The sequence below is a fragment of the Mandrillus leucophaeus genome, unplaced genomic scaffold, assembly GCF_000951045.1.
Source record: "Mandrillus leucophaeus isolate KB7577 unplaced genomic scaffold, Mleu.le_1.0 Scaffold109, whole genome shotgun sequence".
NCBI classification, from domain to species: Eukaryota; Metazoa; Chordata; class Mammalia; order Primates; family Cercopithecidae; genus Mandrillus; species Mandrillus leucophaeus.
In genome coordinates, this window is record NW_012099098.1 from 2,341,493 (window position 1) to 2,367,562 (window position 26,070).

At 43.2% G+C, this 26,070-nt stretch overlaps 1 protein-coding gene across 6 annotated transcripts in view; it reads right to left on the bottom strand.

Moving 5' to 3' along the window:
- The window catches only part of RALGPS1 (Ral GEF with PH domain and SH3 binding motif 1), a 265,288-nt gene that overhangs the window by 140,731 nt on the left and 98,487 nt on the right, over positions 1–26,070 (bottom strand). For all 6 annotated transcript variants that reach the window (XM_011988521.1, XM_011988499.1, XM_011988490.1 and 3 more), the window contains exon 7: positions 17,858–17,984. In XM_011988521.1, coding sequence (XP_011843911.1) covers positions 17,858–17,984 — 127 coding nt within the window. The remainder of the gene's footprint in view (positions 1–17,857; positions 17,985–26,070) is intronic.

A 26,070-nucleotide genomic window follows, 5' to 3' on the forward strand; every position in this document is an offset into this window, starting at 1 on the left:
CTTTCAAATCAAGAAAGATGCAAATCCTGTAACAGAAAACTTGGCAAAGTACATGTACACAGGAGAAGACTCACAAATGGCCAGTAAACAAGATGTCAACCTCAGTAGTAATCAGAGAGGTGCTCTAAGTGAAGGACAAACCATGACGTGTTGCCTCTCAGATTGGCAAAGATGAAAAAAATGCCAATATCTATGCTGACAAGGGAATGGACAGATGTGTGCACTATGGATGGACGTATAAATTGACTCCATATTGTTGAAGAGTAATTTGCCAGTGTATATAGCAAAATTGTAAATGCACTTATACCCAGGGCCCCAGCAATCCTTCTACCTAATGACCAAGTGACATAACCATATGATAGCTTTTTCTAGTAAAGCTGCAGTTAGAGAGAGATGCACTGATACGCACTGAAGCCTACCATGTGCTTAGAAACAGGCGTGTGTGGCCAGACACGGTGGCTCACGCCCGTAATCCCAACACTTTGGGAGGCCGAGGCGAGGGGATCACGAGGTCAGGAGATCGAGACCATCCTGGCTAACACAGTGAAACCCCGTCTCTACTAGAAATACAAAAAATTAGCCGGGCGTGATGGTGGGCGCCTGTAGTGCCAGCTACTGGGGAGGCTGAGGCAGGAGAATGGCGTGAACCTGGGAGGCGGAGCTTGCAGTGAGCCAAAATCATACCACTGCACTCCAGCCTGGGATACAGCAAGATTGTGTCTCAAAAAAAAAAAAAAAAGAAAAGAAAAGAAAAGAAAAAGAAACAGGTGCATACGCGCGCGCGTGTATGTGTGCACATGCGTGTGTGCATGTGTGTGTTTTACGTCACCTTCACAGAAGCTCTGCGAAGGAGGGATCATTATTCTCACTTTACAAAAGAGGCAAAAATGACGCCTGAAGTCAGACTGCTGGTAAGAATGCCCAGCAGCAATTAATCCAGAAGGTGCTGGGTGTCAGGCACCAAGTAAGAGTTCTCAACTCCCTTCTCCTAAGCCCCTAGTCAGTTGTTGGGATCACAGTGGAATCTGAATGCTATTTGAGGAAAATACCTTAATCTTGGCCCAGGCTATCATCACCCCTCCACATACATCTGGAGTGGAGCGTGTGGGACATAGGGAACAAGAGCAAAGGAAAACAAGGCCCAACTTTACTGGTCACTGGTCTTGGCTCCAAAACCCCAAACAGAGAGCTCTGGAAAGCCATGCAGGACACTGCAGAGCCATCCTTTTTCTAAACTAGTTAGGATTCAAATGAAAGCAGGTCATGATACCAGCTATTTCTCCCAAACCCCATCTCAATACCCAAGCCTGAATCTTAATCAAACCACACCTAGGCTATATAGAAGGAGAGGAAGGAATCAGCTCATCAGAGATGTGGAGAAAATGAAAGGTGGGGGTCAGCTCACTAAGCTGGTGGCATGGAAGAAGAGCATGGGGCAGGAGGGCTCTGTCCAACCCTAGCCTGGGTACCCAGTGAACTGCTCTACCTGCCAGCAAAGACAGCCAGTCAGCATCCTGGGGACTTGCCAATCAGACCATCCTTTCCTATCCCATCAGTGACCTTTTAAGGCCTACAATCACAGGAGTCCTACTATTACTAAGTTCTCCATGTGGCTGCATTGCATTTGCAGACCCAGAAGGAAGTCAATAAAGCCCAGACTTTCTCCTGCCCCAGGCAAACCCCTGCATCCCAGTTTTAGCCAAGACCTTGGTCTCTTGGGTGACAAGGGGCACCCACCTGCTGGGCTTGTGTGGGGAACAGGGCCAGAAGACAGTGATGTTTTCTGAGCAAGCGACACTGAACAAGACCCTCTCCCCCAAATCTTGCCAATTTGAGCAAGACTGAAAGAGAAACCTTCGAATTACTGAAAACAATAGTAATGGGAGTGTACCATGCTCACAGTTCACACTCTTAGGGGGTTCAAGGTGTCCTCTCTGATTTCCCAAGATCCCCTTGTCTGTTTCACACAGACTTGTCAAGACTCTGATTATAGTAAGAGAAACCCACAGGACCAGACTAAGTCAAAAATGGAAGCTTTTAAGTGTAACAACATGTTTAAAAGGTGCTCTTTCTGCCTCAATTTTATCTGAGACTTCAAAGGCTAAGGACAAGATAAAAGCTGCAAGATCATCCCTGCAAAGGGCATGGCCCCGCACTGGCTCTCCAGCATTAGCTGATGGCTTCCCTGACGCTGCGTGAGAAGTACAGAAAGAAGGTCCTGGGGATGGGAGAGTGAGCTGTCCTTCACGTGTCCCCACCACCACAAGGAAGGTGGGTGTTTTCACCCACCTTCAGTCAAGTGAGAGGGACTTCAAGGGACCATTCCCACAGCCTGGCATGGGCCGGCATAAGCACTCCTGTCTGACTCAGGCCCAGGAACACAAAGAGCAGTGGGAAGAGCGGCCCGCGTTGAGAGCACAAGGCCAGCCCACCGAGGCACAAATTCAGGCTTCCTAGGACCAGAGGGCTGCCTGGATGGTGGGGGTGGGGGCAGGGCAGGAAGTACAGGAGCCAGGAAGGGAGCTATACATGACTCCATCAAAGCAGCTGAGTCAGAGGTGCCCAGGAGGGAAATTCTGAAGCAACAGCAGCCAAGAGGGGGAAAGGCAGCACTGGGTTGCTTGCACAAGCATCTAGCAAACCCACAGGGCATGAGCTCTGAGTTACCAACAGCTATGAAAGATGGACCCTTCTCTCTCCCTTCTTCCTCCCCTGTTTCCACGGGCCAGAAACTTCAGTGAATAGGTTGGGGAGGCAGCGGGACTGGCCAGGATCCAGTGAAGAAGCTGACTGTGTGTCAGCTAGGTGCTGTGGCTCATGCCTCCCAGAACTTTGGGAGGTCAAGGTGGGAGGACTGCTTGAGCCCAGGAGTTTGAAACCAGCCTAGGCAACATGGTGAGAACCCCGTCTCTACCATAATTAATTAATTAATTAATTAATTAATTTAAAAATTAGCTTGGCATAACGGCATGTACCTGTGGTCCCAGTTACTCTGGAAACTGAGGTGGGAGGCTCACTTCAGCCCAGCAGGCAGAGGTTGTAGTGAGCCAAGATCATGCCACCATACTCCAGGCCTGGGCAAAAAAAACAGACCCTGTCTCAAAACAAACAAACAAACAAACAAGCAAGCAAACAAGCTGACCATCTGTCTTCCCCCACTCCAGACCTCCACAGCTGGTCAGCTTTAGGAGTCCAGACTGGCAATTCCTACACTGGACTGTCAGGAATGAGGAATTGTTACAATGGATTGGGCTGTTTCATGCCTAGCACCTGAAAGACCAAAGGACCCGCTAAGTTCTCAGCTTTGACTGGGAGAAGAAAAATCCACAGAGTAGGCTCAAAAGGACACGGGGAAAAATGAGGTTGGTTTCTTCTTACACCTGATTGAGTCCAGCTCATTTAATAAGCTGGTTACATAAGGACACGAGGTATCTCCCCAAGTCCACGGGCAGGGACACAGCTGGGCCTCACAAGGGCCAGGAACTAGAAATTGCCTGGAAAGCCTTCAAGATGCAAGGCAGCAACTTTCTCAGCTCCTCTCCCTTGCTCTTTGCTTTCCCCTTTCCTGCAGGGTCTCTTTCTTTGCTTCTCATCAAGCATCCATCTGTGGACTATTCTCTGCAGTTGTCCCGGCACATGGCACCAGACGGCATTTTTCAGTTCACGTCCCCCTGATCTGAGTGCCAGCACATCTACGTTCCAATGCTGGCTCCCAGATAGAGGATCCAACCGGCCCGGTTCGGGCTGAGTACCCACCCCAACTCTATAGGCTCTGACCGTGGAGCAGAGTTAGGTGGAAGGAACACTGCTGCTGGCGTGCAGTGCCAAGGGAGAAGCAGGGGAAGTAGGTTCCCAAAGAAGGAGGGGTCACAGGCTGGGTCTCTATCCAAAAAAGTGTCTAGACTACACTCCAGATGTTATTGGTCCCCATCCTCTCCAGGACCATAATTTGCCAACCAGACATGACTCATCAGATGGGATCCTATTCCCCAGCCCCTCCTGCTGCTGACCCCTGCACTATCCCAGAAATCACATCCAACCCTTCTAGGGCCAGGTGGCTAACTAACATGACACCTGGCTGTGCCCAGATGGGCTTCTTCCTGGGTATGCTGCCCTTCCTGGATATGCTGTGTTTCTCAATAGGGATACGGGGGCAACAGGGTTCTCACTGATAGAGTCTTCTTAGCTGTATTTTCATGTGGAGAGCACTAATACTAGCCATCATCTATAGGGTGCTTTCCATGTGCCAGGCAGTATGCATGGCTCTTTAAATTCTCACAACAACTCTGTGAGGTGGATTCTATAATTACTCTCTCTTCAACATAATAGAAAACTTACATCAAAGAGGTAAGTGAGCAGCCCAAGTGCATGCAGCCTGACACTCAGAATGTAAACTCAACTCAGTCTGATTCCTGAGTTCCTGCCTCTACAGCATCGATCACTACACCCACGGAGGAAGTGAGATCACACTACAGCTCCTATGTCACCCCATATCACTCAGTAATACATCTGAGAATCATGGTGATAGGGAGCCTCCTGCCCATAGCAGTGGATATGTCAGGTGGCCAGCCAGCCTGCCTGAGCAGCAGCAGCAGCAGCAGCAGCTTGATATCAGAAGGTCCCTAGATGTCAGAAAGCCTGTCCATAGCTGTCTGCCTAATTTATCTCAAACAATGGACGTGGAGTAACAAGGGGCAGTGCTGGAGAATGTTCTGCAGCTCCTTGGGCTACCAATCCTTTGCCAGGCTGCAGCTCTTTTTCTTCTTGCCATCTGTCCTACAGCCTACAGACTCATCAGCTCCCTGCTTTGCTACTCCAAACATCCTACTTGTGGATGCTCTGGCAGTCACCAGATGACCAAATCTATCCGGTTCAAGCCCTGGTCCTCATCATCTGGTAACTCGGTTCCAGTAGCGGTAGCTCATCTCCCATATCCATGCCTCCAGGCCTGGCGCTTGCTTACAGGTCTCTCTCAGACCTCAGAGTCAGGCCTGAACCAGCCCTAGTCTGGGATTCTGCCTCTGTGGACATGATGTTTCAATACCAGCCATCCCTGAGACATTCAAGTATCCCTGTCTCTCCTGAATGGCCATCCTGGGCCAGCTCAGCCCACACTAGGAGCCCAGACACAATCTCTCCCATCTGCACGGCATTCCCACAGCGCTGCCACATGCGGCACCTCCTAGGTGGGTGGGCCATCTGCCTGTCCCATGCTGTGCTTGCTGATGGTCATAATATTAATAAATCCAGCTCCATGGGCTGCTCAAGGGATGTTCCCTTCTCCACTGCTACAGCACATCCTGAAGCTGAAGGGCATCTCACAGTACCAGGAGAGGGCTTCCTGGATGAGGAAAGACAGGCCACATTTGCCCTGAGCCTCAGCAGAGCTGGGAATGGCCCAGAGCCTAGAAGGATAGTTAATGTGGAGGGAGTAGAATTAGAATTCCCTTCTGGGGCCATGTGATGACAGAGGCCTACGCCCTAGTCATCTCAACAAGGGAAAAGGATTAAAAGAAGCACACAGCCTTCTCCAAGCCTGGAATGTTGACCAATGCCCAGGCAAGTGTGCAGGGGATGGATTTAGGTCAGCCTCCTCTCCACAGGAACCCAACAGCAAGGCAGTCTTTCTTCATCAATCAGGGCAGTGCAGGCCTGTGCTGGGGACACAGGGAGAGGGAATAAGGACAGATATTCAGGAAGCAGAGGCAAGGGCAGAGGGTGGCTGATCAGCTGGCTCGGAGGCCTGAAGGCCTGGCTGCCTAATTTAGAGCCTAAGAGAATTGGTGGGCAGAGAAATCTATATATATATATATATATATTTTAAAAGGCATCTTATGCCTATAATTTTAGCATAAATAAAACATGGTGGGTAATATCTAGTGTTGGTGAGAGTGGAAAAAATAGGCATACTCATATCCTGTTTATAGAAATATAACTGCAAGCATTTCAGAGGCCATTCCAGCAGCAGGCACTGTGAAGTTGCAGAGTTTCTGCCCCAGCAATTCCACTTCCAGCACTCAGTGTTTCAGAAGTACTCTAACAGGAGGGTAAAGACACACAGATAAGGATGCTCCCCACTGCACTACAGGCTGAGCATCCCTTATCCAAAATGCTTGGGACCAGAAATGTTACAGGTTTCAGATTTTTTCAGATTTTGGAATATATGCATTACACTTACCTGTTGAGCAAACCTAATTTGAAAATCTGAAATCCAAAATATTCCAATGAGGCTTTTCTTTGAGCGTCATGTTGACTCTCAAAATGTTTTAGATTTTGGATTTTCAGATTAGGGATATTCAACTTGTATATGTAAAAGGGAAAAACTAGAAACAGTCTAAATATTTGTCAATTGGGACACAGCTAGACAAATGAGCACTCATCCAGGCGATATCCAACACGTTGACCATGCATCTGTGGGTGCCAAAGAGCTACCAGAAAGAACAGGGGAGTTCTAGCTTTGCTGCCACTGTACAATATCTATGACAGTTTATATGTGCAAACAACACATATAAAATGTTCCCACTTTGGTTAGAAAGCACAATATCATATGTGCCCCTCCACAGGCACATCTTTTTGTATTCGTGGGTCAGAATGTCTGGAAGAACACACACCCATGGCAAACACTGGCTGCCTCTGGCAAGTGGGAGAAGAAGAATGGCACATTCACTTTTTACTTTATACACTTCTTTTCGGTGTGAATAATTTTTACGACAAGCAATGTATTACTTTGTAATTTTTAAGTTTTTAAAAGAATGAGTGGGCACCAAATGCCTTTCTGGATGGTCACAAAAAAGGATATATCCTTGTTTCCCTTGAGTACTCAGGAGCCCACTGTACACTCCATCAGGGAACAACACAGGCTTCCTAAGGGTAACCTTCCAGGCCCTCTCAGACCCTAATCAGTCATTCCCAGGCACCCATCTTCCTTACAGAACTGCAAGAATTCATCACCTCTCAAAGCAGCAACCACACTCTCTAGCCTATCATATCCCCCCACCTCAAAACTAGCTTTCGAGAGGGGTCCAGTACGTCCTGCTGCCCTAGAGGCCAATGTTATAGTCCTTTATGTGTTGAGTTTTATAGCTGATTTTGTCCCAAAACAGACTGGTCAACAAAGCAATAAATGTGGGGTAGTGATAAAGGTTGTGCAATGTGTTCATTATCCATTGCTGTGTGACAAATTATTCTAAAACTAAGCCCCTTATAATAAACATTTATTATCTTGCAGTTTCTGTGGATTGGGAATTTGGGCATGTCTTAGCTAGGTGTCTCTGGCTCAAGGTCTCTGATGAGACTTCAGTCAAGCTGTTGGCTGGGGCTGCAGTCTCATCTGAAGGCTCACCTTTTAAGCAGAATCTTCTTCCAATCTCCCTCATGTGGTTGTTGGCAGGTCTCAATCCCATGCCACACGGGCCTCTCCACAAGACTACCAAACACAGAGCAGCTGGATTCCTTCAGGATGAATGATCCAAAAGAGAGCAAGAAAGGGCAAGCACTCAACATAAAAGGGATAGTCTTTAATGATCTAATCTTGGAAGGGACATCCCATTATTTCTGTCGTACTTGTTAGAAGCAAATCACTATGTTCTGCCTATATTTAAGAGGAAGAGATTATACAAGGATATGAATACTAGAGAACAGAAATCATTGGGGGCCATCTGAAAAGCTGTCTACTACATGAAATCTTTAGGTTCTCAGGGCCATTGTCCTAACTATTCCTCTCTGCAGCAATGCAAGGAGACATCCCAATGGCCCCAGGTTGGTCCTGCGGTTGCAGAAGCTCCCCAGTCTTTCCTTTGCGCCAGCTCTTTTCTTTATTAGGGCCAGCCCAGGTACAAGGGGACAGTCAGAATGTGTCAGTAGAAGACCAGTGTCCACTCAGTCCACTCTGTCCCCACCCATGAGTCAATGTGCTTCTCCAGGACCTCCCACCAGGAAGTCTCCCTGTTCCACATAGGAAGAGTCCCTAGAGGTGCTTTCCTTCTCAGCTGTGGATTTTCCCAGAGGTTAAAGGCCTGTTCTGGGGAACATAGGGCATATTCTGAGGTTAGCGGTTGGAGCACTGGAGTCAGACCTGGGTATAAGCACTGATCTCACCATTTACTAGTGTGTAAACTTTAACATGAATCTTGTTCATATTTTGCAGCTAGCAAATAAGTGAAACAAACGCCTCCCTCAAAGGAAGGAGTGTTGGGAGGACTGAATGAGATAATGCAGTACAATCACATAGCAAGACAGTGAACGTGAGCTTTTGTAATTATTGCTAGTGTTAGTTTCTAACTCGAAATCCAAAAAACTAAAGGAAGTCAAAGAGGAATAGTCATCCTAATGAGTATAAAGACTCCTACCATGAAAATACTTTTTCTTGCACAAAATGGGCTTATGCTCATACCTCGTTTTGTAGAGTCAGACAAAACTTCTTGACCCAGAGAAAAGCTGACTGCAGATCCTCCCTTTGTCCCAGAAGGGACAAATGGGACAAGGTTCTCCTGCTTTGGGCAGCAAAGCATGCAGGAAACAAGCCTTTCCACCTAGTGCTCCTTTCTTGAACCTCACATGTTTTCCTTCCACTGTTTATTTCCATGGAGACGGAGATATTAAAAGGAGGATGTGTAAGTTAAGGCTGGGTGGAACCCCAGCAGTAAGCATGAGATCTTGAGTTAAACTTGGTATCCGCCTGGGATATGATTTTGGGTAAGTCATGAGTCAAGCTGTGTTTTTTTCTTCATTCATAAAATGGGGGTTTTAATAACATCCACTGGCCTTTTGTAAGAAATGAGAAAGACTACAGAGTCCCAGAAAAAGTGTGAATTTTAAGGTAACAAATCCTAAGATTGCAAAAGTAAAGGCAATCTCTTCCCTTCTGGAAGGGAGAGATTTGAAACAAAATGTAGCTAACCACTCTTCAAAATCATGGAAATAGTTTCCTTCATTTTGGATGGGATAGTGTCTTTGAGATCATTCTGTTGACTGGGAAGTATGTTTGAGCCTGGGGTCAAGGGAAGCTTTTCCTTGTTTGCTGGATCCCAGAGAGGGTTGAATGCCTAGATCTAGGGAAGGGGAGATTGTTCAAAGGCTTCCTGGGCTAGCGGTGGGGAGGGCAGGGAGTTGGCCCCTGTAGCATGTGGCCATCGGGGCAGAGTAGAAAAAGGAACGTGGCCTATGGCTCCATGGGCAGGCAGACCAGAATCCAGCCTTAAGCTTTGCTTCGTGGTCTGACAGATACCTCCTCTTCCAGATAAGGCAGGAGCCTGGTTCTACACAGGTCCAACTGGGAAAGGCAGGAGGGGACCAGCGGGAGGGCTCAGAAGTTTGGGGCCAGGCTGCTGGCTGAGGCTCAAGCAACAACCAGGATGGATCTGTGGAACAAATGCGTGCTCCTTGGGAACCGTGGAAACGTGGGGTGGGGAAATGAAAAAAAGGCTGGATTTCCTGCATGTGGAATGGAATTTTTTCAGTTGGGCACTAAAAGCTGGCCAACCTGGGGACAGTCAGTTAACATTATTGCTAATCCTGACAAGGGAAATACCTTGGTCCTAGGGTGGCGGCCCCCATCAAGGGGGCAACGGCCACCACTCAGATCCCTGTTCCAGGAAGCAGCAGCTCTGCTGCATCCTTGGCTTGATCCCACCCATGCTTGCTCTTTCCTCTCTGCTTTAAGGGGGCCCACACTTGAAATGCACAAATGGATTCTCAAAACCAGAGTACAAGGACATGCTATGTGTCTTCATCAGGTATAAGGGATATACTCACTGACAGCTGTTCTAGGTCTCTCCAAAGCTTTGCTCTAAAATGAACTGCTTTTAAAGAGCCTTCCCCCTCCCTGGAAATTTCTGAAATACAGTGACTCATCACAGGCTTTTACAGGATCCCCTAACTGGTCTTTACTCCTCCAGCCTGACCTCGAAGCCACTTGCTGCAGCCAAGGTAATGTGTGTTCAATGCAAATCCAACCCAGCGTGCCCTTGCTTAAAACCCTTTCATGGCTCCCTACTGCTCCTAGGTTGGTCAGAGCCTGGGCTCCCCACTCCCTCCCAACTCCCATGTCTAGGCCCTAAGCAATCTTCCCCTCCCTTCCACTGCAGCTGCTCCACATGACACCCTCCCCCTCATTCTCTACTCTCCAGCCAGTTTTTCTAACAAACATGTTTTTCCTCACTTTAGAGTTCTTGCACAAGCTGTCATCTTTGTGTAAAATGTTCACCTCCCCATCTCTTCACCCAGCTTATTCATCCTTCAGGACTCTACTTCCCTCCAGAAAGCCCTTCCTGGTTCCCCCAGACTAGCCAGGGCCCCCTTGGTTTGCTCCTTTGCCTTTTCCTTCATAATGCTCAACTCGCTTGCAGTTTCTTGTCCAGTGCTGGTGATCACAACTGGACTGTGAGCTCCACAAGGGCAGGGGTGGTGTCTGACTGGGGGGCTTTGGGGCATTTGAGTAAACACTTTTTTGAGCAATGATCACTTCTTTTCGAGAGCCCTTTAGTTTTCCAACAGTTTAGCCCTGTTCATTTTATATTTGGAAAAATTTGTCTTGATTTTAAACTTTAGAATTTATATTTGCAAATAAAGGCTTACTTTCTGAAAAATGGAAAGGTTTGCTTGTTTGAAGGGATAACTTACGTTCTAGACATTTACTTCACTTGTTAGAAGTCTGGGTAAATTTACTAAGAATGTCTCCAAATGTTTTCTTACTATCCAGAAGTGTTAGAATACCTAATTTTTGTTCCTTGAGAGATCATAATTTTCCACACTGCTATGTTTACTTTTAGAATCAGCTCTAAACCATTTAAGATCCATCACATTTCTAATTTAGTTATTTCCTGAAGGAAATAAGTAGTAAGAACACAACACCCCCTAAATCAATACAGCTATTTATAAGCAAATGATGTAGACATTCTTCAAAGCTCTTTGCTTGCTTTTGTTATCATTCCAATCTAACCGGGTATTTGCAAGGAGCTGCTATCAGATAAAATCAGCTGCAAATAATTGACCTATTTCTCAACACTATTTTCACACTTTGAAGTAATCTGCAAGAAGCTTTTTGATTCAAAGAGTCTTATTTTATAAATGTAATACATTTTTCTCTCAGTATTTTTTAAAGTATGTTTCATCAGGTACACCCAAGTAGAGCCAACTGGCTCTACAATTTGCATTAAAAGGAGTCAGAATCACACCCACATAGTTAGTAACAAAGGCTAGCACTACATAAAGGCACCTTTACATGGAACAAAGAGACACATATGTGAATAGTCACAGGAGCCCAGTTAGCATATAGAATCTTCCACAGAGGGTTAAAAGAATTGTTACAAAAATAAAGCCCATAATTGCTATTAGAGGCAAATAACTGCTGAAGCAGCATTCACGGTCTCAAGCAACGGAAGTAACAAAGCAGCTTGAAATATCAGGGACTGACCTACAGTTCCTCCCAGAAAACAGCCTCCTCTCACCCCAAGAGGGAAAAGATCTATAGTGAGGACTTTGCCAGAGAAAAAAACAAATGGTTTCAGATAGTTTTTCCTATGTTGTACTTTCCAGGAATTATATAACTATTCCTCTTTAAATAAACAAATCTGTTCCTGGGACAGGTTGCGTTTTCAAGAATACATAACCTGGATTTGGGTAGGGTATGTCCAAGGCAAGCAGACATGTATGCATGCAGGTGGAACTCCCAGCTGCCTCAGGAAGTCTTCCTTCATTCTTTTTTAAGCAAACTATGGCACCCCATCGTAAACTCTCATACACTATCCCAAGAACAGAGAGCAGGTGGCAGTCACCTCCTCTTCTCTCCCTCTGACTTGTATATGTCAGGATCATTCTGATGCAACATGAGAAATGTAATCCACCTGGTTTAAGGGGAGAGGAAAATAATCATAAGGCTGAAGCGATAAGACTACAGTAGTTCAGCTGGACTCGCTTAGAGTCAGAAGCAGGAAGAATGCAGAAGGATGGAGGCCTCCATGGAGCCTCTTGGGAAGCACCTGCCAGGAAGCAGCAGCTGACATGAGGTGATCAAGGACATGCAGGGCTGCATCTGTCTAGAAACTGAGCGGCAAGAGGCCTGAGGGCTGGCACAGGCTGACCAACGCCCTTGGAAGCCCAAGACTGCACTGCTTTGTGGTCCCACAATAGAGAATGTCACAAGAAACAGCGATAATTTATCCCCTTCACACAATGTCTGATGGGGGCCACCCACAAGTCATAAATAACCAGAGGACACAGGTGGTAACCACAAGGGTGTGTAGGAAAGTAATGACCTGAATAGGGTGGGGAGTCAGGAGAGGGCAGTGTCAAGAGCTTAGGGCTTATAGCCAGGCCATCTGGGCCCAGTCCTGGCTCTGTTACTTTCCAGTTATGTGACCTTAGGCAACCTCTCACTGCCTGCTTATTCACTGGGCTACTGTGAGCATTCAATGAAATGATGCATTCAAATGCCTAGCAAAGTGCTAGGCACAGAGAAAGCAAACAATGCACAGCAGCGCTCATGATCATCCTTATTCGAGAAAAGAGGCCATCCTTAATGACCCTGGAACATCTCTTCTAGTGGAACCCATGGGCTGCACTAGGCTACCCTCACGCTAATACTGTCAACGCTGTCTCTCAATTGATGAGCCTCAGGTGTGGTGGGAATGGACTTGGGAGCTGTGCACAGCAACATGCCCTCCATCTGTAGACCTGAGATGGGGATTTGCCAGTAACCAAGTAGAAAGACACTGCAGTTTATGGTAAGCCAAAGAAGAAAACAAGGAAAGATGCAAAATCATGGGAAAAAGAAAGAAATAGAATTCAATCATATGGTATAAGGTGAAACAAATATGAAAGTGATATATTCCTCTACTAAAAGGCAAGGTTTCTCATGTAGGGTCCAACTAAATGCTGTTTGCAAGAATCATGACTAAATCAAGGCAACTTAAAATATTAAACTATCGGCCAGGTACCATGGCACACGCCTGTAATCCCACCACTTTGGGAGGCTGGGGCAGGCAGATCACCTGAGGTCAGGAGTTCGAGACCAGCCTGGTCAACATGGTGAAACCCCGTCTCTACCAAAAATACAAAACTTAGCGGGGCGTGGTGGTGGGCACCTGTAATCCCAGCTACTCGGAAGGCTGAGGCAGAACTGCTTGAACCCAGGAGGCGGGGGTTGCAGTGAGCCAAGACGGCACCACTGCACTCCAGCCTGGGCAACAAGGGTGAAACTGAGTCTCAAAAAAATAAAAAATAAAATAAAATAAAATATTAAAATCTAAACTATAGTCAAAGGTTATAAAATAAATGCAAATGAATCCACACTGAGATATCATCTTGGGCCAGCCACAATGGTTATTATTAAAAAGACAAAAAATACCATGCCAGCGAGGATGTGGAGAAAAGGGAACTACACACTGTTGATGGGAATGTACGTTAGTACAGCCACTGCAGAAAACAGTATAGAGACTGCTTAAAAAACTAAAAATAGAGATACCATACAATCCAGCAATCCCACCTCTGGGTATTTATCCAAAGGAAAATACATCATTATGTCAAAGGGATACCTGCACCTGCATGTTTACTGCAGCAGTATTCACCTCACCCAAGATACGGAACCAACCTAAGTGTTTATCAGCAGATAAATGGATAAAGAAAATGTAATATATATACATACACACACACACACACACACACACACACATAATGGTGTACTATTTGGCCATAAAAAGAATGAAATCGTGTCATTTGCAGCAACATGAATGCAGCTGGAGGTCACGATGTGAAGTGAAATAAGCCAGGCACAGAAAGACAAGGATCACATGTTCTCACTCATATGTGCTAGCTAAAAAAGCTGATCTTATGGAGGCAGAGAGCAAAATGATAGATACCAGAGGGTGGGAAGGGTGTGTGGGTGGGAAGGAGGTATAAAGAGAGGTTGGTTAATGGGTACAAACACACAGTTAGAGAGAAGGTATAAGTTCCAATGTGCAATAGCTGAGTAGGGTGATAATGGTTAACAATGTATTGTGTATTTTGAAGTAGCTAAAAGAGAGGACGTGAAACATTCCCAACACACAGAAATGATGATACCGCCTAATACCCTGACTTGATTATTATACATTCTATGCATGTAACAAAATACCACATATGCCCCTTAAATATGTAAAATATTATCTATCAATACAAATAATGTCTTCACCTAGCCAAAAAAGAAAAAAAAGAAAAATAAGATGTCACACAATTAATATCAGACAATAGAAGTAAAAGCAAGTAACAAATGGAACCAAGATAACTTTGTATGGAGTACTTCACAATGAATCTATAACTGTTACAAACTTCTATATACTAAATATGTAAGGCAGAAACTACTAGAAATATAAGGGGACTGTAACATATACTTCTTTCTGGATAGATCAAGTTGTCAAAAACTCATAATTTGAACATTACAACGCAATTATAAGATTAATTTGAGACACTGCACCTTCTTTTCCAGCATGCACCACGAAACATGTATAAAAACCGATGTTACATTAAGCCACAAAACGAATCTCAAAAATTAGAGAGGACTATGTTTTTAAAAACCTAAGCCATTCATACAAGCATTATTCGTAATAGTCAAAGAATGGACACAATTCAAATGTTTATCAAATAAATGGATATCGGGAGGCCAAAGCGGGCAGACTGCCTGAGCTCAGGGATTTGAGACCAGCCTAGGCAACACGGCGAAACCCCGTCTCTACGAAAAATACAAAAAAATTAGCTGGACGTGGTGGTATGCACCTGTAGTACCAGCTACTTGGGGGGCTGAGGCGGGAGGATCGCTTGAACCCGGGAGTTCCAGGCTGTAGTGAGCCAAGATCATGCTACTGCACTCCAGCCTGGGCAAAAGAGCCAGACCTTGTCTAAAAAAACAAATGGATAAATAAAATGTGGTACATCTGTACAGCGGAATATAATTTGGCACTAAGAAGGAATGGGGCAACACGCTTGGGTCTGCTTCCACACTGTGGAAGCCTTGTTCTTTCGCTCTTCACACTAAATCTTGCTGCTGCTCAAAAAAACAAACAAACAAAAAAAACCAAACAAACAAACAAAAAAGAAAACATGGTGCTATGAGAAAGAAGTCAGTCATAAAGACAGCATATTGTATGATTCGATTTATATGAAATTTCTAGAACAGGAAAATGTGTGGAGACATAAAGTAGATTAATAGTTGCCTAAGGCTGAAGGTGGGAGAGGAGGGTTGGCTAGAGGGAAATGGGAATGACTGCTCATGGGCCTGAGGTTTCTTTATGGAGTGATAAAAATGCTTTAAAAATGACTGTGGTGATGTTTTGCACAACTGTGAATATTACTAAAAACCAGTGAATTGTACACTTTAAATGGATTATGTATTAATTATATTTCAATAAACTTTTAAAACTAAAAACAAAAGCCTAAGCCCTTGAAAACGAAAAAAACACTATCTTAAATAACATTTGCATAAAAGAAAAATTAAAACTATAGAGAGTATTTAAAGAATATCACTGACACCATTACACACCAAAACGTGTAGGATGCAACAAAAGCAGCAATTAGAGGAAAATTTATAGCCTTAACTGTTTTCTATGTTAAAGCGAAAAAAATAACATATACACAAATAAACCAATAATTCAACTCTAGTAGTTAACAGAAATGGCAAAACAACTTAAACTCAAGGAAAACAGGAGAGATGAATTATAAGAGACACACATGGAAAGTTCATATTTCATTATGTTTAAGATGTCACCGTTTATCAGGTGTGTCTTTTTCTATGTATCACTAAGAAAAACTGCTGCCAATTAAACAATGTCACAATGCTTTGTTATCAATTGCAAGATGTATCCCAATTTCAGAAGTGTTAAAATGTGGAAAGAAAATGCACATCTTTGACTGATAAAATATAGTAAACTAAAAAGCAGAAAGACAGTATAACTGAAAACAAATCCAAAATTTCATCTTTGGAAAGACCAATAGAGAAGGAGGTAAATTTTAAAAATTTAAAAAAGAAAGAAAACAAAAAATACAAAGTATTAGAAATACTGAACTATTAGAAATACTAAGGCAAATATAACCTTATTTATACATATTTATATATAAATATATATATTTCTTTTAGTTTTTTTGTTATATTTTAGTATATTTTGTTATATATTTTTAGTTACATTTGCTTTAGTATTTAGTGTATATACACAGAGATTCAAATTTATAAGATAATACTGTATCATCAAAAAATTAAGAAAAAAACTCTATGCTAATAATATTGAAAATTTGGATCAAATGGACAATTTTCTACTAAAAAACAAATTTTCCAAGTTGGCTTTAAAAAAATTAAATATTTTAATTAATTTTTAATTAAAAGAATTAGAAAATCTAAGTAAACAATGCTCATGAAAGTAATTTTAAAACTGTCAAAAACGTAACTTCAAAAAATTGCACTAGATCCCCTGAAATATCAGGAGTCACTTCTATATAATCTTGGTTTCCCTTGTTATTAGAATTATTTTAGATCATAAAAGATCAAAAGATTTTTTTATTAAATTGGCATAACCCTGACATCCAAACTACAAGAAGTATTTTTCACCTATCAAATTGGCAAAGACAAAAAAGAAAGAAAGAAAAAGGGAAAAAAAAAAAACTATGAAAAAGCATAGTATTTGTAACATGGGAGAAACAGGCAATATCATCCTCTTCTGATGAAAGTACAAATTGACACAACTTCTCTGGAGTGCATTTTGGAAATATACATGAAAAGGCATAAGTTTTTGCACACGTTTTGAAGCTGTGCACACTTCTAGGAATTTATCACAAGGTAATAATCATAACTACATGTGGAAAGCTTTTGCAATAAGGATATTCACTGAGACATTTTAATAGCAAAAATGTAGAAACACCTTAAATCAGGGGTTCCCAACTCCCCGTTAGGAACTGGGCCACACAGCAAGAGGTGAGCGATGGGCTAGCAAGCATTACTGCCTGAGCTCCACCCCCCTCAGATCAGTGGCAGCATTAGATTCTCATAGGAGCGCAAACTCCACTGTGAACTGCACATGTGAGGGATCCAAGTTGTGTGCTTCTTATCAGAGTAATTATCTGAGGTGGAACAGCGTCATCCTGAAACCACTCTCCTCAGCCCACTCTCCATCCGTGGAAAAACTGTCTTCCAGGAAACTGGTCCCTGGTGCCAAAAAGGTTGAGGGCTGCTGTCTTAAATGGTCAATATTGGAGAGCAGATTCGAGTTTGACAAATCCATCTGATGGGACTGAGTCATAGTACCGAAAAGTAGATAATATTTTAAAGATAAAAATAACATTTTTAGGATAGAGTAAACATACATATTTTAGATATGCCCAAATGAATAAGATATGAAGCAAACATCTTCAGGTGAGATAACAAAAGCTATTAACTGTTTTCTCTAATTCCTTACAATTAACATGCATTATTTTTGAACCAGAAAAATTAATAAGCATTACTATAATTGTATTTGTACAAATATGAAATATACTAACGATGCCCAGAGAACCAGAACAGAGGGTTTGTGCTTGACATGCCCCAGTTCAGGAGGATGTGGATGAACCAGTAAGAGTCTTATCACTGTCACTGAGACCCATCTGGGCTGCAGCCTGGGGAACCTTGGGGCCCACAGGTCTTTTATATAAAAAGCAGAACATCCTTTGTATATCACCCTAATCCAGGTTTCCATCCTTGGGAAGTATCAACAGCCTGTTCCAACCCAAGGAGTCAACCAATTGCCTCTTTATCTATGGGCCATGTCGCTTCCTGGAAATTTCTCAAGTAGAAACTGTAAAAACATCTTATTTGGCACAGAGTAGGCTTCTTAAAAAATAATAAGCCAATTCAAACTCCTACCTAGATAGGGAATACTTGGAACCATCTTCAGGCTTCGGATATATTCCCGTGTCCGCTTGTAATTATCTTCTTTCGACATCAGGTAGTCCAATTTCTCAAAGGTAGTCTTGTCTTTCCGATTCAAAAGCTAGAATGAGAAGAAAATATAGCAAAATAAATAAACCAGAAGAAGCTAAAGAGTGGATAACTGTGGATGAATGCTAAAAGGGAAAATCCTAAGTGGCACATCTATGGTGTGTCAAATCCTGGACAGAACTAAGGATTTTAAAAGGCTGTTTCATGCATATGAGGTAGAAGGCAGGACTCGACTCCAGAGGTGGGGCTTGGACACTGGACCAAACTGAGGACTAGCTAAACAGGGACGAGGCAGAAGCAGTTTTCTATGAGATACGCCCACCAGCGTGCCATGTCAGTTTACCACTGCCATAGCAACACCTGGATGTTACCACCCCTTTCCATGGCAATGGCCTGAAAGTTTTTCTAGAAATTTCTGCATAATCTGCACCTTGATTTGCATGTAATTAAAAACACAAATAAATATGACCTGCCTCTGAGCTGCTACTCTGGGCACACTGCCTATGGGGTAAGCCCCATACCACAAGGAGCAGTATCTCTGCTGCTGCTGCTGCTGTACACTGCCACTTCAATAAAAGCGGTTGTCTAATACCACGAGCTCGCCCTTGAATTCTCTCCTGGGCAAAGCCAAGAACCCTCCAGGGCTAAGCACCAATTTTAGGGTTTGCCTTCCCTGCATCACAGAGATGGAAAACTTCAATCTTGTGATCCTCACAGAATCTCACACTTGGAAGCTACCCTCCAAAGCTACCTGGCCCACTGTTCTACATGATGTCAGAATCCCCCAAATAACAGCAGCTTATGGGTGCAGAGAGCCTACAACAGCAAGGTGCTAAGGTAGAAAAGCAAACTGCTCAGGGTCACCTGAAGACTTATTTCACAGCTATACCAGGTCTCTTTCCCTGCATCCACAGCTATTTGCTCTCCTCACCATCTCCATGGCTGAAAGTCCTAGTAAGTTCCACACAATTCACATGCCCATGTACACAAAGCCAAGCCATCGCTCGAATCCAGGCTACATCCTCCAGATCCCCCACAGCCAACTGTGTCATATTTACACTGGATGTGGTAATTTTAATCAAAAGACGACAACCTTCTTTTCTCTATGCAGTTATCGAAAGGGCAACTTAGTTAAGCAAATACAGAATGAACAGGTATCCAGAGTCAGAGGTTAGGGAAGCAAAACCCTTTGTGACTGAGATCTCTGGTATGTAAAGCTGGCCACCAGGGAAACAGTGGCTCAATGTGCATTTGAAGCCTTCTCAAAAGAAAGGAACAGAAACCAGAACTCCTGGCTTTCAAGACTTTATGCTAAGGACTCAGGCTGTGGTCAACCTGAAAGTCGCAAGTCAAGGCCCAGTGCCAGAAAATGGCAACATGGCTGACTGAACACGGCTTTAAGGAAAGAAGTCTAGGCAGAAAGGCCAGTCTTAAAAGGAGGAGCTGGGGGAGGGGTGGCTGAAGCAAAGTATGAGGCTGATGCTGGCAGCATCCCTGAGTCTAGCTGCCAGGGCCCAGTGCTTCTGGGATTGGAGGTCAATGGCTAAGCCCAAGAGGATGAATAAACAGAAGCCCCAGGGTTGGAGTCCCTTTGGCCAAGGCGTTCAGACCTCAGTGGTCTGTGCAAGGACCGAGAACAAGAGACCCACCACGTTCATCAGACTGACGTAGGCCAGTGTTCAAAAGCCCCGTCGTGCAATGGAGAGGAATGGGACAATAACTGCCTAGCATCTGGGGAAGCCGTGCAGTTCCTGAGACCTGGGTCTGCAATTCCCAAACTCAGGCCATGTCTGGTGCATTAGGGAGCCCTAGGCTGCTTTGGGAAGGCCCTGCCTGGTTCCTTCATCTTCAGCCTCTGGGGCCACAGAGGATGCAGCCATGAGACAGCCCACTTGCACAGGAGCAGTGGTAGCTTACGAACTTCGGTAAGGAGAGGCAGAAGAATATGCTGAAAGGAAGGTTCTGATGCTGAAGAAGCTGAAGGATAAAAGTGAACTTTTCTTTTCCCACTGGGGAACTCAGGACGTATCAGTGTGGGGATGCTACACAGATGCTCAGGACAATGGCTGCTTAACTGGTTTGCTAAAATGGACAGGGAAAAACACCATCTTCTACTTGCTGTTTGTAAAACACTGTAATATATAATTCATCTAATCTTCACAAAGCCCAGTGGTAAAAATGGAGCAAGGACTTTTACCTCCATTTCCAGTTCATAATCACAAGTATTAATTTTTCCAAATATCTTCGGGGAACTTGATTCAACAGGAGAGAGATATAGTACAGCAATGTGGTAAGTAAACAGAGACTGATAACCCAGACAAATAATAAATGAGCTACTTGGGAGACTGAGGCAGGAAGATTGCTTAAGTCCAGGAGGTTGAGGCTGGAGTGAGTCTTTCTGTAGTGAGTCTTGATTGCATCACTGTACTCCAGCCTGGGTGAAAGAGCAAGACCCTGTCTCTAAAATAATAATTATTATTATTACAAATGAATTATAGGAAAAGGAAGTGTCAAGGAAAGCTATATAGAGAGGCAGCATTTGAAATGAACACTTAAGGATGAGAGATTTGTCAATGAACAATATATACTCAGACCAGAACCAGATACCTACTGGAAAACAGCCCCATTGTGGTTTGATTTTGTTTCTGTGGAGACAGAGTCTCACTCTGTCTCCCAGGCTGGAGTGGAGTGGTACAATCTCAGCTCACGTAACCCCTGCCTCCTGGGGTCAAGCGATTATTCTGCCTCAGCCTCCCAAGTAGCTAGGATTACAGGCATGTGCCACCACGCCCAGCTAATTTTTGTATATATATATATTTTTTTTTTTTTTTTTTTTTGAGATGGAGTCTTGCTCTGTCGCCCAGGCTGGAGTGCAGTGGCCAGATCTCAGCTCACTGCAAGCTCTGCCTCCCGGGTTTACGCCATTCTCCTGACTCAGCCTCCTGAGTAGCTGGGACTACAGGTGCCCGCCACCTCGCCCGGCTATTTTTTTTGTATTTTTTAGTAGAGACGGGGTTTCACCATGTTAGCCAGGATGGTTTCGATCTCCTGACCTCGTGATCCGCCTGTCTCGGCCTCCCAAAGCGCTGGGATTACAGGCTTGAGCCACCGCGCCTGGCCAATTTTTGTATTTTTAGTAGTGACCGGGTTTCACCATGTTGGCCAGGCTAGTCTCAAACTCTTGACCTCAGCTGATCCACCCGCCTTGGCCTCCCAAAGTGTTGGGATTACAGGCATGAGCCACATGACTGGCCAAAGAACTGCTCCATTGTTAAGCAAACCACTCACTTCTCTTACTCAGGAGGTCATTCTTTATTAATGCAACATAGAACCCCTTACTTCTTTGGTGATGGCAGCCATTAAACAAATCTGGATGTCCTCCTGACACACACTGTGGCTGGGCCAAGCTGGCTCCCAGGGCTCAGGCAACTGGTTCTCCAGTCTCAGCTGGGGGACTGCCCATGTCCCTTGCCATGCCCAGCCTACCTGCCCAGCCTGTCAAGTGCCTGTATGGACAGCACCTCAGAGGTGATCAGCCTATCTTCTATGCCTCATCCCCAACTTGCCCCACATACTCACACAGACATTCAAAAGCGCTAAATCTAGTTAATTTTACTCATCTGCTCCCTTCTGTGCCTACAAAAGAGACTCAGACAGTATCAGCTTTCTCAAGAATAGTGCATAGGTCACTAGAAGACATCAAAAAACCCTAAACATGTATTTCCCATGATGTATTTGAAAACTGAGAATTTCCTCTAGAAAAATACAGGAATTAGCCAGGAATTAGTAAGACACGGGAAACAGGAAATTGTGGATCCAATCCAGGAGTAGGAAAGGGAGATATGGGATGACCAATGAACAGTAGGCCTTAAGAACAACTGGTCCACATTGGATCAGCCCTAGAAGAGATGTCTCCAGAGAAAAAGTGGCTTGATTAAAAACCTGACATGATGGCACACGGAGGGCAGGGGATAGACCTATTTATTATATGTAATAAAAAATAAACATAAAATAATTTTAGGATTACTTAGATATCTGGTAGATAGGATAAGAAAAAGTTTTTAAAGGCAATTAGAAATTCCAGAAAAATGGGTAGGGCATGGTAGCTCACACCTGTAATTTCACTCCTTTGGGAGGCCAGGAGTTTGATACCAGCCTGGGCAACATAGCAAGATACCATCTCTACAAAAAAATTTTAAGGCCGGGCACAGTTATTCACGCTGTAATCCCAGCAATTTGGGAGGCCGAGGCGGGCAGATCATGAGGTCAGAGTTTGAGACCAGCCTGACCAACATGTTGAAACCCTGTCTCTACTAAAAATACAAAGATTAGCCGGGCATGGTGGCGGGCGCCTGTAATCCTGGCTACTCTGGAGGCTGAGGTGGGAGAATCACTTGAACCCGGGAGGGGAGGTTGCAGTGAGCCGAGGTTGCGCCACTGCACTCTAGTCTAGGCAACAGAGTGAGACTCCGTCTCAAAAAAAAAAAAAAGAAAAAGAAAATTAGCTGGGCATGGTGGTGCACACTTGTAGTCTCAGCTATTTGGGAGGCTGTGGCAGGAGGATTGCTTGAGCCCAGGAGTTCAAGGTTGCAGTGAGCTATGAGCTATTACACTCCAGCCTGGGCATCAGAAAGACCCAAAACAAAAACAAACAAACAAAACAAAACATAAACAAAAACAAAACAAAACCAAAAAAAAAAAAAACTAAATAAATCAATCCAGGGAAATGACAAAATATTCAAGGAAGGGCATATTATTCATAGTTTACTACTTGACTATATAGTGAGGCATACTTACTCATTCCTAATCATTAAAACACCAAATATTCATTTAACAAAAGTGATTTCGCTACAATGATGAATGTGTTTGAGGAACAAGGGAAGGTGGTTCAGGAAAACTAAACAAACATCTACCATACAAAGAAGTCACCAGATGCTGTCTAAAGCAGATGGGTCAAGAAACTGTAGCAAAAGCACATTGGTAAATATATGGCAGAAACTACTAGAAGAAGCCACTTAAACTGAAAGTGGTTGCCTCTGGGGAATAACTGGGGTGTGGAGAGATGAGTGATGGGTGTTAGTTGTTTCACTAAATCTTTCAGTACTTAGTGATTTTTAAAATTCATGTGTATGTAATGCTGATAATAACTTTTTTAGGTTTAATTTTTTAAATATAGGGTTTATTTGCTCAGGAAATAACAGCATTTACTCACACGTTTTAAGCTTTCATTACAAGAACCATAAACTGCAAACCTCATCTGAATTTGAGGGTCCCTTAGATTTTAGAGTTTATGGGAAGCCTCAGGAAGAAACCATCAGAACTACATACGAGAAAGTAAATTGTCTGCTTACCCAGAGTCAAACAGATACTAAAACCATTTTTGTTCAAGAAAAGAGATAAGGAAGTAAGGTCAAGGAAAATTTCACTAAGTATAACTTCACTTCTAGTAAAGTTTAGAAGTCTTGGGGCACCCTGAGATTTTCTTCCATAATATTGATCATGATTGTGCTTGACTGTATAATTACATTTGTGTCTCCCTCCACAAATTATGGACTCCATGAGGAGGGTGACCATGCTGGCTACATCCACTCTACTGATCCCTGCATCTGGTATGATTCCTGACACAGAGGAAATGCTGCCAAAATACTTGCTACATAAAAGAATCATGAGAAAAATAACAACAACTGAAAAATCCAATTACTTGGAAAATTTTGAATATTCAAATAATTCTTGGGCAAAAGACCAAATAAAAGCCAAGATAATGGACTATTTACAAGCCATACATAATTAGAATACTGTACGTTAAACTGTGTGATGAGGCCAAAAGCACATTAGGAGGAAACTTTGTGGCTTTAAATTCATTTGTTATTAAACAAGAACTAATATAAATCAACTAAATATTCAACTCAACAAGCTAAGAAAATAGTGGGAAAATGGGAGAAAGAAATCAAGGGGTAAAAGTAGAAACTGGCATGTTAAAAAACAAAACATCAAACTAAAAAAAGCTAAACATCAAACCTATAGAAATGATTACTAAACCTAAGAGCTAATTTTTATAAACTATCAATAAAATAGGTAAAATTTCTATTAAAAAGCAAAAATATACAACATAGGACTGAGAAAGGGGCTATAACCACATATGCAAAATGAAATTAATTTATAAGGTAAAAACAAAGTCCCTGCTTATTAAGTTTGAATCACTTTCATGGTGCAAAGGATAAATGGGACTCACAAACCATGAGGTCAAAAGCTAGGAAGATCACAAATCTTGGAGAAATACCTGAAGAAGTGGATGGCTTCTGGAAATTTCCCATCATGCTCTGAGTACCTTGTATGTGGCACTTGTATTTGACTGATCACAAACCACCGTTCCCCTTTCTAGTAAAGCAGTTCAAATCTGGAAGTTGTCTCCATGGAGGAGAAAAAAATTTCTCCAAATTTTCTTTATGAGGACTTTGGTGCCTTGCTCCCTTGCCTCGAGAGAATATTTCTTGATACATGGAAATATTTATTAGCAAAGAGCCTGCTGCTCCAAATATGTTAAAATTGGCTTAAAATTCCATTTCAATTCCAGTGTCTACTGTTGATACGGAAAGAATTTTTAGTGTTGTGGATAATCTATGGACCAATGGATTCAGCAGACTAAGTATGGAATCAGTAAGGAAACGAACTGGAATTTTTAAAATAATTTTTTACTTCTTTAGATACAACATGACCATTTCTGAAAACTACAATGTCACATACCTAATATAAAATATTAGACGCAATAGAGACTACTGTATGTAACATGAGGAAAAATTGTAACTGAAATTTAGTGGTATCCTGGCTAGCTGTCCATGTTTATCTTTGACTAAAGCTATTTTAAACCCTGTATAGACAGAAGTTAATTTGTAGAAAATGTGGTAATAGAAATAATTCCTGTCTACAGAAAGGCAAATAATGCCTCATAGAATGCTACTGATTATCACCTTCGGAATAGTGACTAATTTCATATCAATTTTTAAAGTGATTTTAGCCTTCCTTACCTGATTATAAAAGTGCAGTACTCTAGCTTCTCTTTTGATATGGTTGTAATATCTTACTGGTTCTCTCCTTAATCAATGAGTTAAATAAAATCTTTGACAAGTATTCATCTTATATTTGTATGAGTCATGATTTTATATTTTTAAAAAATCATCCTTAAACAGTTACATGCACACATATACACATGTATCCAATCACATGCATCTACACACACATACACAATCCTGTAGGACAATTTTCTCATTTATTTCTAATAATTTTTATTAATTTTTTTATTCCACCCATGGCAACCCAGCAGATATTCCCACAAAGACCCAAGAATAGAGAGCCGGGAGGTTGAGTTTGATCCCCTAACATATGTTTGCCGAGGGCCCATTCAGGGTCCAGATCTGGTCTGGCAGTGGGCAGAGAGTCAGGTACCAAATACACATCTCATTTGTTCAACCTGGCTCAGCAAAGAAGGATCAGAAACACTACATAGGAGAGGATTCTCTAGGGGAAGAACAAACCCTATTACCCAAAGAAGGAACTGCAGGAAGAGACAGTCCTGAAAACAAGTCTAGAGGGATTTCAACAAGCACAGATGGGGCTGGAGAGGCCCCAAGGCCACAAAAGGCATCAGCGCCAGCCTGGAGGTGGACACACAAGGGTTGTTTAAGGAAACAGCAGTTTGGCTAAAGTGGAGGTAAGTGTTGCTTTGCATAAGACTAGAAGAGACAGGGGAGAGATGGAAACTCTCCTTTTGACAACGTGTGGTTTTGACTTGGGCATCTGGATGCCATAGACATGCGAACACCATTTTGACTGCTTATTCTACTTTTCCAGATACTTCAGCTCAACTTGCAAACAGGGGAACAATCACAAACTGCTAAGCATGAACAGTGAATGGAAAAGAATGAGTTGACTATGGCCATGTTTTAACAGAAATTCCTCAGGCCAGCTCTCGCATCTCTTGCACACATGACTTGGGGCTCTGAGTTGCTGTGTTGCTGGTGGTAGCAGATGCACCGCTGGCCACAGCTGAAAGGTTTATGGTTTGTTTTTTAGGGTCAGGAAGTAGGTATGAAATCTTTTGGTGTTTGCTGCCAATGTCGAAATGCCTCTATTATGTCCTC